Genomic DNA, 19,119 nt, shown 5'->3' with positions numbered 1-19,119 from the left:
TCTGACATTCAGAAGTACAGGTTGAGTACCTCTTATCCAAAATATCAAAATCTGAAATTATTTTGAGCAGTGACATGGCATCACAAAGAGAAATTTCTATAAGGCACTGGGAGGATACCCAGGAAATGCGCAGGTATATATATGCACCAAAGACAGGTCTGAGAAGTGACCTCACATATGTAATGAACAGAAGATAATGAAGATAGAAAAAAATCACTGCATAAAACAAAATAAAGATCTCAATCGTGTATTGAAGGTGTGGATTGTTCAACGTTGGAGTGAATGATGTTTAATGGTATGCTAGTCATGAAACAAACAAAGGTTTGTCACACCAAACTGAAAATTGAAGATATTTGTGAATATTCAGTAGGCTGGTTGTGGAAATTTAAGAAAGGTGACAAATTAAATTTTTAAGGATTTGTGATAAAGTGACTGCTGATGATGAAGTAGCAGAGAAATGTATTGAGTTTACCAAGATCATTACTGATGAAAATTAACACTGATGAATGGCTAAATCAGTATATATGCATGATGAACAAATGTAAGACAAGTGCTACTTTACAGAAGCATATAAATTCAGAGTTTGGAATGATGGTAATCCCAAGCTATCTCATTGTATATTACAAAATCTGAAATCCAAAGCACTTCCCAAGCATTTTGGATAAGGGATACCTGTAATAAGAAATTAAATATTATTTGTCTTGCAAAGTACATTTCAAAACCTGAAGTTCTTTGTATAAAAATTCAAAACACTAAATTCAGTAAATTAACCCAGTTAACTCATCAGAATGTTAATTATTTGAAATCTGTCTCTTTGAAATTAAACTAGTCTTCAGTTTAACACTCAGGAAACTGCCAGGACATTTGTATTATAGTACTGGACTTCATGAGGAGTCCAGTATTGGGAGTGCAATTAGGTTGACAGTGGCAATCAGTTGTTAGGAAGCTTGTCACTTCTTTGTTTTGCCTTGCTTGCATGGATATTCTGAGCTTCCTCATAGTTCTGAACATAAACACTTGCATTTCCAAGTGGAAGAAGAATCTTTTTTTATGTGTAGAAATTTGAATCATTTTCTCTGTTATTGTTACTGGAGAAACTTACAGAGTGGTGACAGAACAGTTAATTGTTGCCAGTATAATTGTATTTATTGTGCAGAACTATCGGAATTTGTGTAGTATCTATCATATAGACTTTTGATATGGCTTTACTTTCAACATAATGGCTGAAACTGCATTTTTTTTTGGTATAGTATCGTCAACACACTGAATATTTATTTGTACTTAAAATATTATTTGACTTTGAAGCCTTATTTATTTTTTATTGTGAATGTGGTAAAATAAATATAGATGGTTAAAAAAATATCATAGGCCATAATCTTAACTTATAATAATTTTTCTTGGATTACATTTTCATTTTTGTGTTAAATTCCATTGAAACTCTTCAGTGTGACCCTTATTGATGAAACTAATTTTCTGCAGAGTCATTCTTGGAAATCTGTCAGAGTAATTTTGTTCTAGATTTATTTTTGTCTTTCTCCTCTTGAGTTCACCGATAAATTCACAATTCACTGTTTTAATAGATGATGAGCCAGGCAGAAGGACAAATGAAGAATCTTGTGCATTCAATAGAATCTCTCCCACCTTCTGGACCTCTGTCTGCATTGGATCAAGATTTGCTTCTTCTGAAAGCTACCTCAGCTGCTACCATGAGCTGCCTTGGTGATTGCTTGAGCATTCTACAGCATAGCGCACAGCAAACAGCCCAGCACAACAAAAGATTATCAACAGGTGAGTTTTATGGTGCTGTGAATTGATGGTAGCTAAGTAGAATATAGAGCTCCCTGTCTCATCCTACAACTTGTGATTTTGAATGATGGTTCCATTTGGCTTCATTAGTAGCTAATCAACATTTTGATGTTTTTGTTCTCAAGATGGAATCTGGAGAATGTAAATTCAAATAAATAAATAGCTGGTAGCCCTATCATACTGATAAAGTCTTATTTAGGAAAATGATTTTTCTTCAGTTTTGAGAATTTAGAGAAGTCTCACACAGGATAATAATTTCACTGTGTGATCTGATCTGTGTACCTTATGCATTATCATGTTTTTCTTTGTCCTTCTGGATTGAGTAATAAAGGTTTATCTGCTCTTGATTCATGATCTTTATTTCAATAGCATCCTGAATGGTGCTTTTTGGATAGCAGTTCCTTGAAGTAAGTAAAACAGTTTGTTTCCTCTCCCCTGGCAATCTCTTCTCTAGAAAAGAGCATTATTTCACAAGTTCAGCGCTGACTGTGTCAATACTGTGGTCTGCTTAGTGTGGCCAGTTAACTTTAACTAGGTCTCAATGTTGGTGATGTTGGCATGGGTGGCATAATGTAAGTCATGATGAATTTCACATCAGTGTTTGCTTCTGTTAAGAGATACCAACAGAAATGTGAGAAATGGACCATCTTTCCAGGATCTAGACATTAAGTCTTTCTGGTTGGAAAGCAGAATGCTGCAACAGTGCAGCTTGATCTTGCAGATGTTGAGCATGGGGCCCATTCTCTCACCTGAAGAATTCAGCTTGGCCTCTGTGTACAAATGCATGTGTCATGTGCATGGTGCTGCTCACCAACTGATGTTGGAGTGACTTTGTCATTGCTGCAGGATAAGTATAACTTGGATGAAGTTTCTTTGAAATATGATGAAGCACCACAGAAATGTACCCTTTTTAGGCAGTGGTCTTCACAGAGATGGGCTTTATTATCGACCTATTTTATGATATAAAATGGCTTGTCAAAGTACAAATATAAAATGGAGACAATTTGCTTTGGGCAGCTAAATTGTAGGTGGGTAATTCCCAGTGGAGTCAAAGGTATTATTGAGGTTGTGAAAGACATTATATAGTGGCTGATGATGATACCTGCATTTTTCTTGGAAATGGTGTATAGTGAAGACTATTTACTGTGTCCCTGGATAGACAAAATCTATAACTGAATTGCTGAAGCTTCAGTCTGTGCAAAAGGCAAATATGTAGGCCTGGTAAAAGTGACTGAAAATAATTTATTGAGCTTCAGTGTTAAATGTGACTATTTTGGCACTTTGTTTTTGTGTCAGGTCTTTAAAAGAGTTGACTCATTTAGTGCCTTCATCTCATTCACCTGCAGAAACTTTCTAAATATTTTTCACATATTTTAAAAAATTTATTTATTTAAGGGATATGGGCTTCGCCAGCTAAGCCAGCATTTACTGCCCTTCCCTAGTTACCCTTGTTTACGAACCCCGTAACTGGGTCACTTACCAGCAAAGATAGAGAGGTCCGTTGAAGTCTGATGGTACAATTTTTAACAGTATTCATTAGTAAAAATACACAAAAATAATATCAATGGAAACATACAGACAATATACGTCGTCAATACTAAATCTAAAAGTGCGGGTATAATCATAATCAATAAGAAATAAGCTCTATCGTTGTCTAGGGGATAATGTATTGTCCAATGGAAATATAAAAGTCACTCAGTTCATTCAGGCTGCAGCCTTTGGTTGGAGAGAGACAGACTTTAGAAACTTGCCGGCTTTCCTTTATCCGATCTTGATCCGTATTCGTCCTTTAGCGAGGCCGTTCCATGGAAGACTTGTCATCTGGGCAAGGATGGACACACACACAAGTCCCCACCGGTCTCATACGTTTCTCCTGGTGCGTCTGAAGGGGTTGTTTCCCAGACCCTCTTTTATCCTTACTCACAGGTCTCAGATGTCAGTCAGGTTGGGATGATGCAATCCCTCAACCAGCCCACTCTGGTTGTCCCCTGAGGGGTTTCAATGAATAGTGCAGTACTCAATACACAATTCCGTCTCCAAGAGACAATAGCCGTTATCAATGGTTCTGCCTTGCTGAGGCCAGGACACATTCCAAACCCTGTGTATTCTGGATGTCTCTCTCTCATTTCCTGGGTCCCAGACCCGAATTAATAGCAAACTTGCGATTCTCAAAAAGGAGGGGGCTACTTTGTACCCTTCGGCCCCTCAGAGTTGTGGCACATTCGTAACACCCTTAAGAAGGTGGTGGTGAGCTTGAACCGCTGCAGTCCCTGAGCTGCAGGTACACCAATAGTGCTGTAAGGGAGAGAATTGCATGATCTTGACCCAGTGACAATGAAGAAACAGCGATATGTTTCCAAGTCAGGATGGTGAGTGACTTGGAGGGGCATTTCCGAGTGGTGGTGTTCTCAGGTATCTGCTGTTCTTGTCTTTCTAGATGGTAGTGGTTGTGGGTCTGCAAGGTGCAACCTTAAGAACTTGGGTGTGTTGTTGCAGTGTATCTTATAGATAGTACACACTGCTGCAACAGTTCATCGATGGTGGAGGGATTAGTTGTTGTGGAAGGGGTACCAATCAAGTTGGCTGCCTTCTACTGGATGGTGTCAAGCTTCTTGAGTGTGGATGGAGCTGCAGGTGAGTATTCCATTACACTCCTGACCTGAGCCTTGTTGATGGTGAACAGGCTTTGGGGAGTCAGGAGCCGTACTCATCCAGGCGAGTGTTGAGTATTCCATTACGTTCTTAAAGTGAGTCTTGTAGATGGTGAACAGGCTTCGGGGAGCCAGGAGATTAGTTATACGCTGCAGGATTCCTAGCCTTTGACCTGCTCTGGTGGTGACAATGTTTATATGGCTGGACCAGGTCAGTTTCCTGTCACTAGTAACCCCCAGGATGTTGGTAGTAGGGGATTCAGTGATGGTGATACCACTGAATGTCAAGGTTCGATGGTTACAGCCTCTCTTGTTGGAGCTGGTCATTGCCTGGCACTTGCATGGCTTGTGTGTTACTTACCACTTGTGAGCCCAAGCTTAGATATTGTCCTGCTGCATTTGGGTATGAACTGCTTCACTATCTGAGGTGTCATGAATGGTGCAGAACAATGTGCAGTCATCTGTGAACATCCCCAGTTCTGACTTTATGACGAAAGGAAGATCATTGATGAAGTAGCTAAAGATGGTTGGTCCTTGGACATTTCCCTGAGACTCTTGCAGTAATGTTCTTTTTTTTTATTTAAAAAAAAATTTTTTAATTAGTTTTTTTATACATTTTCTACATCGCTACAGATAAAAATACCCCAGATCAAAATGAAGAACATTAATACAGTGCAAAAATAAACATACAATAATAATATGGTACAAAAAAAGAAAATTGAGAAAGCACCCAAATTGAAGACATGTAAAGTTAGTATCGTCCCCAAGCCCCGCAACAAAAAAAAAACTCCAGACCAACCACAACACAATATAGAGAATATAAATCAGGACAATCAAAGCCCAAAACTGTAAATACACTTAGCAACAGAAGATATTAATGCCTACTACCAAAAAAAAAAGGAGCTGAAAGCAAGGGACCGGAAAAAAAAACTTTAGTTAAGAGGAAGGTTATGAAAGTACTCAATAAAAGGTCCCCAGACCTTATGGAACTTTATATCTGAATTAAGAACTGAATAATGAATTTTTTCAAGGTCTTGGCAGGACATAATATCATTAAGCCATTGAGCATGTGGGGGCGGGGCAACATCTCTCCATCTAAGGAGGATTAAACGTCTAGCCAGGAGAGAGCAAAAGGTAATTTAGACGAATGATTGCTTTTGTAACATTAATGGCCAGAAGGTCTATATTACAAAATTGGAAAGAAGTAAATCCTCCTACCATGTTCCAGTGGTTCTCTCAAACTATTTCTTTTCTGAGCTTGGAAAAAATTAGAAGCACTATTTTTGACTCATCAATTAAATTTGAAGAAACTTGGGGACCGTTCATTCGACATTTTGATATGAATTAATTTGGCCTCTTCCAGACCTTCTCTTTACTTATCCTTGTTCAGGTATGGAGTTCCGGAGTTTTTGGCACTATCATATACAAATAAACTGTTATTATTGCCCATGTTAGTTTAGTTTAGTATTTTTTTATATTTTTTGCCTGTATTTTTATAATTTTTTCTTTTTCTTTTGATGATTATTTTTATTTTTTTTCACATAATTATTATAGACTTGATTGATAATGTACTATGTTTCTATGTTGATATTTTAATAGGATATTGTTATCCTACTACTAATTCAATTTCAAGTCTTATGCATTTATAACCTATTTATTATTATATTATGTTTCTTTTATATATGAAATTCAATAAAAAGATTGAAAAAGAACGAAAAAAAGATAATATTCGACACTTAGTCGAACTCAGATGTAAATCTGTCTCACCCAAAAAAACCGAACAAAGCAATTAAAGGGTTAGGTTCTAGGTGGTGATTCAGAATATATGATAACGTTATGAAGGCATCTTTCCAAAATTTCTCCAAGCTAGGACAAAACCAGTACATATGAATGAGAGAGGCCTCACCCCTTTTGCATTTTAGGGTAAAATCGAGATAATGGATTTAGACATATGGGCTCTATGAACAACCTTAAACTGTAAAAGGCAATGGCAAGCACAAAGAGAGGTTGAATTAACCGATTTGAGAATCGAGTCCCAAGTCTCATCAGATAAGGAGGTATTTAAATCATGCTCCCATGCCATTTTAATTTTATCCACAGGGGCACGTCGTAAGGCTGCTAATTTATCATGAATAAATGATACTAAACCTTTACCTAGTGGATCAATAGAAAGAAATAAATCCATAACATTTTTCTCAGGCATTTCAGGGAAGTTAGGAAATAAAGGATTAATAAAGTGTCTAATTTGGAGATTTCTAAAAAAATGAGCATTGGGCAGATTGAACTTAGCAGAGAGCTGTTGAAAGGATGTGAAGCGATTATCAATAAAAAGATCTTCAAAATGTCTAATGCCCTTCCTATACCAATCATGGAATGCTGAATCATACGTAGTAGGTAAAAAAAGGTGATTGTGTAAGATTGGGCTAGAAAAGGAAAAACCATGGAAACCATAAAATTTCCTAAACTGAGCCCATATATGCAAAGTGTGTCTAACAAGAGGATTAACTATTAATCTGGACAGAGCCAAGAAGTGCAGAGACAGATAAATCTTTAGTGGAACTCAACTCCATTGCCACCCAATTAGGGCGCTCGGGTTGGCCATGGAAAAAAGACCAAAAGGTAGCACAACGTATATTGGCTGCCCAATAATATAAACGAAAGTTAGGTAAAGTCATGCCACCCTCTTTTTTAGATTTTTGGAGATAAACTTTATTAATTCTAGAGCGCTTATTCTTCCACAGATATGACAAAATAATAGAGTCTAAGGAATCAAAAAAAGATTTAGGAATAAAAATTGGGATTGATTGAAATAAATATAAAAGTTTAGGGAGAACATACATTTTAACAACATTAATATGACCTACCAAAGACATAGAGGTGACCATTGTAACAGACTCTATTTTATAGTATATGAAAGATTGGCAAAGTTTTCACGAAAAAGATCTTTAAACTTCCTTGTGACTGTAATCCCAAGATAAGTAAATTGATTATGAACTACTTTAAAAGGGAGATCACGGAATGTTAATTCTTGTGCTTCTTTATTAATTGGGAAAAGTTCACTCTTATGTAAATTAAGTTTATAGCCAGAGATCTGGCTAAACTGATCAAGATGTGAAAACATTGGAGGTAAGGATGTAGACAGATTTGAAAGAAAAAGTAATAAGTCATCAGCATAAAGAGAAACTTTATGCTCAACACCCCCTCTCCAAATCCCGGTCAATTCAGGACAATTTCGAAATGCGATCGCCAAAGGTTCTATAGCCAAATCAAAGAGAAAGGGGCTTAAAGGGCATCCCTGATGGGTGCCACGTTTGAGGTTAAATAACTGGGATTTCTGAAAATTAGTCAAAACAGAGGCAGTAGGACACAGATACAGCAATTTGATCCAAGAGATAAAACTTTGACTGAGGTCAAATTTTTCTAAAACTGGAAAAAGGTAGTTCCACTCTATACGATCAAATGCTTTCTCCGCATCGAAGGAAATAACACATTCAGCAATCCCAGTTGGAGGTGAATATAAAATGTTAAATAAACGCCGAATGTTAAAAAAAGGAAGACGGTTTTTAATAAAACCAGTTTGATGCTCAGAAATAATAGAGGGAATAATCTATAAGCCAAAACTTTGGCCAAGATTTTAACATCAACATTAAGCAAAGAAATTGGCCTATACGAGGAAAATTCTGTTGGGTCTTTACCCTTTTTTAATAATAGATGCCTCATTAAAAGAGGGTGGCAATTTACCGTAATTAAACGAATCAGATAATACTGAGAATAACTGAGGAGAAAGAAGTGAAGAGAATGATTTATAAAATTCTACGTGGAACCCATCAGGTCCAGGAGATTTCGCTGAAGACAATGCAGAAATTGCAAAAGATATTTCTTCTGATGATATAGGCGCATTAAGTTTAGCTTTAAAATCAGATGAAAGCGAAGGAATATTCAGATTATTTAAAAAATGATCAACAGAGATATTCTCATTCAGAGATTCAGAGGAATAAAGTCGAGAATAAAATTTTTTAAATGCGTCATTGATTTCTAAGTGATCCGATGTAAAGTCTCCATTCTCCTTCCAGATCTTTGTAATATGTTGTTTGGCTTTGGAACGCCTCAGCTGATTGGCTAGAAATTTACCAGATTTGTCACCATGAATATAAAAGCGACTCTTGCTTTCGAGAAGTTGGCGTTCGACAGGTTGAGTAGACAGAAGATTAAATTTAGTTTGAAGTTCTACATGCTTCTTGTATAATTCAGGATTCTTAGTTTGAGCATACAGTTGATCGAATTCTTTAATCTGATTAATGAGGTCCAATTAATCTGCACAGGACTTTCTATTAAGATTTGCTGTATAGGAGATTATTTGACCCCTCAAATATGCTTTCATGGGATCCCAGACAATCTGGGATGACATTTCAGATGATGTATTGGTGTTAAAATAAAAGGTTATCTGATCCTTAATAAATTTTAAAAAATCATCATCCGATAGTAAAGTTGAATCAAACCGCCAGTGTTTATTCCTCGAGGGAGACCAGGAAAATTTAAAGACAGAGTAATTGGGGCATGGTCAGAAGTCAGTATACTCTGATAATCACAAGAATAAACAAATGGAATAAGTTGATTATCGAGTAAAAAGTAGTCAATTCTAGTAAAGGTATGGTGAACGTGTGAAAAAAAAGAATAATCTCTCTCAGTAGGATGAAGGAAACGCCATATATCAGAGATACCATAATTAGAGAGAAAAGATTGAATAGCTAAGGCAGATTTAGTAGGTAGTGTAGTAACAGAGGACGATCGATCCAAATTAGGATCTAACCAACAATTGAAATCGCCACCCAGTATAAGAGAGTATGAGTTTAAGTCTGGTAGTGAGAAGAAAAAACGTTCAAAAAAATTTACATCATCAAAGTTGGGGGCATACAGGTTTGCTAGTGCAACTTTAGTGTTATATAGTTTGCCAGAAACAATAATAAAACGGCCATTTGTATCAGATATCTTATTATGGAGTTCAGAAGGAATATTTGAGTTAATAAGGATGGAGACCCCCCTAGCTTTGGCGGCAAAGGATGAATGAAAATGCTGACCCGCCAACTTTGACAAAAGCCGAGTATTATCAAAACTACGAATATGAGTTTCTTGAAGGAAAGCAATGTCAGCTTTGAGTTGTTTAATAACATGTGAGACCTTCCTTCTTTTAACAGGGTGATTCAATCCCTTTACATTCCAGCTCACAAGTTTAGTGTTAGTGCATAGAAGGCAGCAGCCATATAAAAAATCAAGCAGTACAATAACAGTCTGGGAGCAAAAATGTAAACATAAATCTGTAGAATCAAAACAGAGACATGTCCTGAATAACAAAGGAAAGCAAAAGAAACAGTGAATAGTGTTGGAACTGGAGAATCCACCCCTCCCTCGCAACCCAAAACTAGACAGCTACCTAAAAAAGCAGCTAGCTCTACCAAAAAAATTAACCCAAGTATGACTTCCAGTTCCGTGTCGTTAACAAAAGTTCTGTATAAATACTATAGGAAATAATAATTAATGCACTAGAAAACAGAATTACAAATAGGAACAACTTCAACAGAAGTATAAAACTTAATACAAAGAAAATCAGAAGAAAACCAAAACTAACCTACCCGCGAAAAATTATAAAAGATTAAAAGAAAAAAACAAGGGAGGGAGAAAAGGGGGAAATTATAGATCCGAAGAAAGTACTTATCAACCATTTACAGAAAAAAAAAAGTAAAACTTAAACTATGAATCAACCAACAGGGAGGCCTTCAATAACAACTCCAAACCTCCAAAACAAGTTAAAGTCAATTGTAGATCTCTATAGATAAAGTTATACAAAAATAAAATAGATTACACAAGTACAATCTAAAAGTCTGCAGGGAAACATTAAACTTAGATGATCTATTTAGAAAAAACGCACCAAGTCCAGGGAGAGATTGAATACAGCCCTTAGAGTTTCAATAGATAATGTCTGAATTATTCAAGTAAAGTCTGAGTTCGGAAAAAATAGTTTTACTTCGAGAAGTACTTATCAACCATTTTAGAAGGTCAGACCGGAAGACTTCCAACAAATGCCTCAGCCTCCTTCACTGATTTAAACCACTTATAATCTCCAGTAGTAAGCGTAATTCGAAGATCGGCTGGATTTCGGAGAGAGGGTCTGAATCCGCGATCGAAAAGCACTTTCATTACACCTTTAAGCTCAGCACGTATCTTCAGAACCTGGGGGGTAAAATCCTCCACAAAACGAATGACCATATTTTGAAAAGCAAAAGTACCTCTGCGGCGTGCCTCCATAATCAAACGGTTTTTCACCTGGTATTGATGAAAGCACAAAATTACCGGCCGTGGACGGGAACCCAGAGTTGCACGGGGAACATACATCCTGTGAGCCCTTTCAAGCTCAGGTGGAGTCGGAAGAAATTCTTTCCCAAAAATCTCACAGAGAAAATCGGAAAAAAATTTCACGGGAGAGAGCCCTGTTTGCTGGCCTCTGGCAAACCAAGAATTCGTAGATTGCAACGTCTGCTCCGGTTTTCAAGATCCACCATTTTGGAAAAAAGTTTACTATTCTTTTCCTCTAGGTTGGATCAGAGAGTTTCAAAATATTGAACACGGCGTTTTAAATCTTCAGAAGTTGAGTCAATGCGAGATAAATGTTCAGCATGTTCATCCACTCTAGCATTGATCTGATCCAATTTGAAATCCAGCTGGTTGAAAGAAGTTCTAAATTCATTTCTAAAATCCATTAAAATATCTTGTTGATGTTGTTCCAAAACAGCGCGAATGTAAGCCGGCAAAGCCGTAGAAGTTTCCTTTTTCCCGGTTTTAGTACTTTTGGTAGCCATTATAAGATAGATCTGTTCGCAGGCAGCTAAAAGAGAACTAATAAAATACTTAACTAAGGTTTAAGAAGGGAGACATATGGTGCAAAGATAGGAAGAATGACGGAGCAAAAGTTCGGAGCAACTAAACAATCGCCATCTTACCGGAAGTTCCGTAGTAATGTTCTGAAGATGAGATGATTGATCTCCAACCACCACAGCCATCTTCCTCAGTTACCTTTGGACTTGTACTATGAAATACGATTCACCAGTTTTTACAGTGTTTCTGGAAATTAACTCAAAAGTGTAAAATTTATCCCCCTTTCCTTCCATTCTTTTGCTGCTTTATAGTTAATCTTTAATCTCTAAGCACCAACTGTGTTAATGCAGGAAAATAATTTGTATGCTGCTTTGAGCTTTTAACTTTCTCTGCTCCAAGAATAATCTCTGCTTCTGCAGTTTTAACACAACCAAGTTCTTTTATCCTGACCAATTTTAGTCAATCTTCAATATACTCTCTCTGCCATTTTCCTAAGTACAGACACCGGAATTGGACATAGCACCTCATCTTAGCTGTAACTTAAGATTTAACAGGATGTTTTTGTACCTGTTATTTCCAAAGCTAAGATCTTAACTGCCTTATTAATATGGCCTGCTTCCTTAAAAGATTTGCATTCATACACCTTGGGTGTCTCTTTTATCCCTTTGACTCAGAAATCTATACTAAAGATTGTTTCTCTGAGATTTCTCCCAGTTACTAACTTCAAAATTACTATCTAATCAACATTAAATTGTAAACATGAGGAAATCTGCTCGAGGAAATACTACACTAGCCGACTCACAGGTGAAGTGTCGCCTCATCTGGAAAGACTGTCTGGGACCTTGAATGGTGGTGAGGGAGGAAGTGTAAGGGAAGGTGTAGCACTTGTTCCGTTTACAAGGTTAAGTGCCAGGAGGGAGATCGGTTGGAAGGGATGGGGGGGACGAGTGGACAAGGGAGTTGTGTAGGGAGTGATCCCTGCGGAAAGCAGAGGGGGGGGGGGGGGAGGGAAAGATGTGCCTGGCAGTGGGATCCAGTTGGAGGTGGCGGAAGTTACGGAGTATTATACGTTGGACCTGGAGGCTGGTGGGGTGGTAGGTGAGGACAAAGAGGAACCTTATCCTGAGTGAGGTGGCGGGAGGATGGGGTGAGGGCAGATGTGAGGGAATTGGGAGAGATGCGTTTGAGAGCAGGGTTGATGGTGGAAGAAGGCAAGCCCCTTTGTTTAAGAAAGGAAGACATCGTCTTCGTCCTGGAAGGAAAAGCCTCATCCTGAGAGCAGATGCGGCGGAGACGGAGGAATTGTGAGAAGGGGATAGCATTTTTGCAAGAGACAGGGTGGGAAGAGGAATCATCGATGACAATCGACGACTGCATTGGCGCTGCCTCCTGCACACATGCTGAGCTCGTTGACCTATTAACTTTGCCTCCAACTTTCACCCTGCCCTCAAATTTACCTGGTCCATTTCTGACACCTCCCCTTCCTTGATCTTTCTGTCTCCATCTCTGGAGACGGCTTATCTACTGATATCTACTATAAGCCTACAGACTCTCACAGCTACCTGAACTATTCCTCTTCCCACTCTGTCTCTTGCAAAAATGCTATCCCCTTCTCACAATTCCTCCGTCTCTGCCGCATCTGCTCTCAGGATGAGTCTTTTCCTTCCAGGAAGAAGGAGATGTCTTCCTTTTTTAAACAAAGGGGCTTCCCTTCTTCCACCATCAACTCTGCTCTCAAACGCATCTCTCCCATTTCCCTCACATCTGCCCTCACCCCATCCTCCTGCCACCCCACTCAGGATAGAGTTCCCCTTTGTCCTCACCTACCACCCCACCAGCCTCCAGGTCCAACGTATAATTCTCCGTAACTTCCGCCACCTCCAATGGGATCCCACTGCCAGGCACATCTTTCCCATCCCCCCCCTTCTGCTTTCCGCAGGGATCACTCCCTACGCGACTCCCTTGACCACTCGTTCCCCCCATCCCTTCTAACCGATCTCCCTCCTGGCACTTATCCTTGTAAACGGAACAAGTGCTACACCTGCCCTTACACTTCCTCCCTTACCACCATTCAAGGCCTCAGACAGTCCTTCCAGGTGAGGCGACACTTCACCTGTGAGTCGGCTGGTGTGGTATACCGTATCCGGTGCTCCCGGTGTGGCCTTTTATATATTGGTGAGACCCGACGCAGACTGGGAGACCGTTTCGCTGAACACCTACGCTCTGTCCGCCAGAGAAAGCAGGATCTCCCAGTGGCTACACATTTCAATTCCACATCCCACTCCCATTCTGATATGTCTATCCATGATCTCCTCTACTGTTAAGATGAAGCCACACTCAGGTTGGAGGAACAACACCTTATATACCAGCTGAGTAGCCTCCAACCTGATGGCATGAACATTAACATATCTAACTTCCGTTAATGCCCCTCCTCCCCTTCTTACCCCATCCCTGATATATTTAGTTTTTTTTCTCTCTCTCTGCCCATCACTCTGCCTGTTCTCCATCTCCCTCTGGTGCTTCCCTTCCCCTTTCTTTCTCCCGAGGCCTCCCATCCCATGATCCTTTCCCTTCTCCAGCTCTGTATCACTTTTGCCAATCACCTTTCCAGCTCTTAGCTTCATCCCACCCCCTCCGGTTTTCTCCTATCATTCCGCATTTCCCCCTCCCCCTCTTACTTTCAAATCTCTCAGTATCTCTCCTTTCAGTTAGTCCTGACGAAGGGTCTCAGCCTGAAACGTCGGCAGCACTTCTCCCTATAGATGCTGCCTGGCCTGCTGGGTACCACCAGCATTTTGTGAACATTAAATTGTATTTGTTCTGTCTGCCTGTTTCTTCAGGTTTTGTATCCTCTTGAACTTAGCTTCTATCCACTGACAGTTTCGACAGTTCTATACCATACACAATTTTATGCTTTCATTCTCTTATCCAAACCTGTATCATGTATATCAAACAAGAAATGCCATGACCTGAAACACTGAGAGATTTTCCCTCTTGTCAGAAAAACATTCATCATTATTCAGTCACTATATTCAGTTAATTTTGGATCTCAATATTTGTCATTTCTCCTGAATACCATTTGATTCTGTATCCAAATTTGTTATGAGATTCTTAGCAAATGTCTTTTCAAAGTCCTCCATTGCCCATATCGGTGAATTTAACTAAACTGGTTAAGAAAAATATTATTTACCTAAAACTAGCTGGCTGCTTGTTCTGTCCATGTAATTTTATCCTTGACAGTGGTCTCTAGATAGTTTTAGTTTTATTGAGTTTACACTGGCTGGTTTATGGGTTTAAAGTTTATTCCTTTTTTCTTTGCTCCCTTCAAGTTTTTTGCCACTTTGTTTGATGATGACACAGAGCTGCTTTCATATTTACTCTTTAGCTTCCCTTAGCAATCTGATTCTAACCTGGTCGATTGGATAAATTATTAACTTGATGCTAGCTCTTCCTTTCAATCTATTATGAATTTTTCTAGTAGCTTTTATTCCACTCCTAAATTAATTTTATTTTCTGTACAAGTACCTGCATATTATTCAGTCAATAACAGAAAACAGACTGCTGTAAGAATAAGAACTCAGTGGGACAGGCAGCATCTATGGATACAAAGAGAAGGTTGACAATCCCGGTCAAGTTCCTCACTCAGTGCCAGAGCCCTGCACTACACATTTCTCTCACTTACACATTCAGTATTCTTCTCTAGACTTGTGCCTCAGTGGAAATTTGTTTTTATCTCTGATCACCTCAACTATCTTATTATTTTAATTATGTTAGTTCTTTGTTAATTGTTTATTTTTTTACTATTAAGAAGCATAAAAAGGTCAACTAAGATTTTAGTGATACATAGTGGACCTTGTGGTACAATATGCTTATGTGGACAATGAAAGTAAAGATTTCACATGGGCAAACAAGCTTAAGAGTTTAGGGGTGTGAAGGACTAATTTGGGAGAGATGTAAGAAGGATACCTTTTTATAGAGTGAACAATATAGCATATCTGTGAAATATGATTAAGGTCACAGAATGTGGGAAGAGTTTGTAATCTGGAGGGATAAAAAGCACAAATGAGATCTAGTATCAATTCAGTAAACCTATTTTAATCTTAAAAACTGGATCAAATTATTAATAGTTTGCCTTTTCCGAGGTCTATCTTCAGATGAAGGGCCAGTTTTAAGTGGTTCCTAAGTATCTTTTATAATTTCCCAATTGATTGTGACCCATATAGCAAAGTTACGTAAATTCAAATTTTTAAAAAAATTGTTTAATGTAGGAATTCACAGAATCTTAGAGTCATTCGATCTATTATGTCTGGACAACTCTTGGAAAAAATCTATCTGGTTTGTTACAGATTTGGATGATGGAATTGAAGGCTTTGTGGGTTGGTTTGTGGACAATGTGAAGATAGGTGGAGGGGCAGGTAGTGCTGCAGGAGCAGGGAGTCTGCAGAGGAACTTAGATTGGGGGAATGGGCAAGAAGTGGCAGATGGAACATAGTGTAGAGAAATGTATGGTCATGCACTTTGGTAGAAGGAAAAAAGGAGTGGACTATTTTCTAAACGGGGAGAAATTTCAGTGATCTGAGGTACAAAGGGACTTGGGAGTCCTTGTGCAGGATTCTGTACAGGTTAACTTACAAGTTGAATGGCTGGTAAGGAAGGCAATTGCAATGCTAGTATTTATTTCAAGAGGATGAGAATATAAGAGCAAGGATGTAATGCTAAGGCTTGATATGGCATTGGTCAGATCACACTTGGAGTATCATGAGCAGTTTTGGGCCCTTCATATAAGAAAGTAAGTGCTGGCCTTGGAAAGGGTCCAGAGGAGGTCCATGCGGATGGTTCCGGGAATGAAAGGTTAATGTATGAGGACCATTTGATGGCTCTGGGCCTGTACATGCTGGAGTTTAGAAGAATGGGGGGGGGGGGGGGGTATCTCATTGAAACCTATCAAATATTGAAAGGCCTAGATGAAGGGGATGAGGGGTGGATGTTTCCTATAGTGGGTGTGTCTAGGATCATAGAACACAAAATGGAAGACGTCCATTTAGAACAGAGATAAGGAGGACTTTCTTTAGCCAGAGGCTGAATCTGTGGAATTCATTGCAATGAACCGTTGTGGAGGCCCGTAATTGGGTATATTTAAAGTAGAGGTTGATACTTATTGATTAGTCAGGGCGTTAAAGGTTATAGAGAGAAGGCAGGAGAATGGGGCTGAGAGGGGTAATAAATAGGCCAGGATGGAATGGCAGAGTGGACTTGATGGGCCAAGTGGATTAATTCTGCTCCTACTGCATGTCTTATGGTATTTATATTGTTCCCTTTACCTTGTAAATGTTTTAAATACAAATTTTGTTCCAGTATGAAAGTTCCTATGGAATATAGCTCAGTTGCCCTTTCAGTGAGTTCAGTGATCTAGAATGACTATTGTCTAAATAAATCTTTATTGATTTATATAAACTACCTAAATGTACCTACTGATCATACACAAATGCTGACTATTTTATTGTCCCTTATCAGCAGCTGTAGGTCCAATACAAGATTAAAGCTTTACCAATTGTGTTAAGGTAATTTTGTGGGAAATGGTTATCATGACTATACATGACATACTATTCTACCTTGTCTAAATTTGAAACGTAGATGCTGTCAGCAAGTATTTGTTTTCCCCATCAAGATACTTGACATGTCACATGAATTACTTTTTCTGTGCTCTTGACAGGAGTTTCAAAGCCTTATTTTAATTCTTGCATTACAAAGTCATGTTAATATTTATGTAAGACAATGACTGATAAAGCTAGAGCTGAAAATGTTTCTGGTAATGCTGTAGAATAGCATTCAAAATAATACATGTGGCTTATTAGTTGTCGTGCCTTAAAGATTCCTACATAAGTAACCCATTAATTAGAATGCAGGAATTTTGATTATTGAGGTGGTCCTTTTACTATAGATGATGCAGAATGTGGAGTTAGTAATATTCTACTGCTGGTTTACTCCAGATAGTACATCAGGATGGCAAGGACCAAGGTCACGTTCGGCTGAGCAACTGAAGAATGGAAATGTGTGTTCTTCACCTTCTTTGCCTTCAACGAACGTAAACATTGTGTGGTCTGGAACACCTAATCAGGTCAACCAAGCACTCCAGCAGTCCTCTGAGGTAAGCAGAATGAGGATTCTTTTTTAATGTAAGAATTTAAAGAAAGGGTTTTGATACTCTATAATTTGAGTTTAAATTGGGTTCTTTATTTTTCAATTTAACATTAATTACATTGTGGAATGCTTAGAGTTATGCTTGCAAGAGAGGAGCAGGCCCTTCGACCTAGCAATTAATGTCACTCTGACTCTGTATATCGGTGAGACCCCACGTAGATTGGGAGGCGGCTTTGCTGAGCACCTATGCTGTGTCTTCAAGAAAAAGCAGGGTCTCCCAGTGGGCACCCATTTTAGTTGCACTTTCCATTCCCATTCCAATATGTCCATCCATGGTCTCCCCTACTGTTACTGAGGTTGGAAGAACAGCACCTTGTATTCTGTCTGGAGAGCCTCCAACCTGGTTGCATGGACGTCGATTTCTTGAACTTCCAGTTTTGCCCCCCTCCACCCCCCTTCCCTTCACCATTCCCCATCCCCTTTTCCCTCTCTTGCCTTATCTCATTGCCTGCCCTTCACCTCCCTCTGGTGTTCCTCCCCACTTTTCTGTCTTCCATGGGCGCCTGTCCTCTTCTATTAGATTCTCTCTTCTCCAGCCCTGTATCTCTTTTACCAATCAACTTCCCAACACTTTTCTTCACCCCTGCCCTTTCTGGTTTCACATATCACCTTGTGTTTCTCCCTTCCCTCCCCCCTCCCCCAACCTTCTTACTCTGACCCCTCATCTTTTTTTCCCTCTAGTCCTGCTGAAGGGTCTCGGCCCGAATCATTGACTGTACTCTTTTCCATAGATGCTGCCTGACTTTCTGTGTTCCTCCAACATTTCTGTGCGTTTCTCAAGATGTAATGCGTCAAGATGTAGTACTACAAGAGAAGAGGCAGTGCTGAACATGTACTTGGCAAATGTAGCTGGGCACATGGTTGACTGTTCAGGGAGCATTTTGGAAATGAAGGCTTAATTCAACATGATCAGAGATAGCTATGAAAACAGCAAAGATGGTCTGAAAATTAGGGAATTTTGACATCTCTAGAAGGTGCAGAGGAAATTTACCAGGATGCTGCCTGAGATGAAGTTTTTGGTTATGAGATTAGGCTGGTTTTCTTTCTTGCTGTGGAGAAGGCTGAGAAAGATCTTTATAACCATATAACAATCACAGCATGGAAACAGGCCATCTCGGCCCTCCTAGTCCGTACCGAACTCTTAATCTCACTTAGTCCCACCTACCTGCACTCAGCGCATAACCCTCCACTCCTTTCCTGTCCATATACCTATCCAATTTTACCTTAAATGACACAACTGAACTGGCCTCTACTACTTCTACAGGAAGCTAATTCCACACAGCTATCACTCTCTGAGTTAAGAAATACCCCCTCGTGTTTCCCTTAAACTTCTGCCCCCAACTCTCAAATCATGTCCTCTCGTTTGAATCTCCCCTACTCTCAATGGAAACAGCCTATTCACGTCAACTCTATCTATCCCTCTCAAAATTTTAAATACCTCGATCAAATCCCCCCTCAACCTTCTACGCTCCAATTTTTCTTTGAGATTTACAAAATTATGAGGGGTATGGATGGGGTAGGCAGTAGTAAACTTTTCCCCAATACACACATGTGTACAACCAGAAGATGAGGAGTCAGCGATTTAGAAGAG

The 19,119-nt window shown here is 39.1% G+C and overlaps 1 protein-coding gene across 2 annotated transcripts in view; it reads left to right on the top strand.

Moving 5' to 3' along the window:
• osbpl10b (oxysterol binding protein-like 10b) overlaps positions 1 to 19,119 on the top strand; it is a 158,325-nt gene that overhangs the window by 79,155 nt on the left and 60,051 nt on the right. For both annotated transcript variants that reach the window (XM_059945415.1, XM_059945416.1), the window contains 2 exons: positions 1,581 to 1,788; positions 17,318 to 17,475. In XM_059945415.1, the coding sequence (XP_059801398.1) occupies positions 1,581 to 1,788; positions 17,318 to 17,475 (366 nt within the window). The remainder of the gene's footprint in view (positions 1 to 1,580; positions 1,789 to 17,317; positions 17,476 to 19,119) is intronic.

Source organism: Hypanus sabinus, chromosome 20 (assembly GCF_030144855.1).
Source record: "Hypanus sabinus isolate sHypSab1 chromosome 20, sHypSab1.hap1, whole genome shotgun sequence".
In the NCBI taxonomy this organism is placed as follows: domain Eukaryota; kingdom Metazoa; phylum Chordata; class Chondrichthyes; order Myliobatiformes; family Dasyatidae; genus Hypanus; species Hypanus sabinus.
This window is presented reverse-complemented; position numbering and strand designations above follow the sequence as displayed.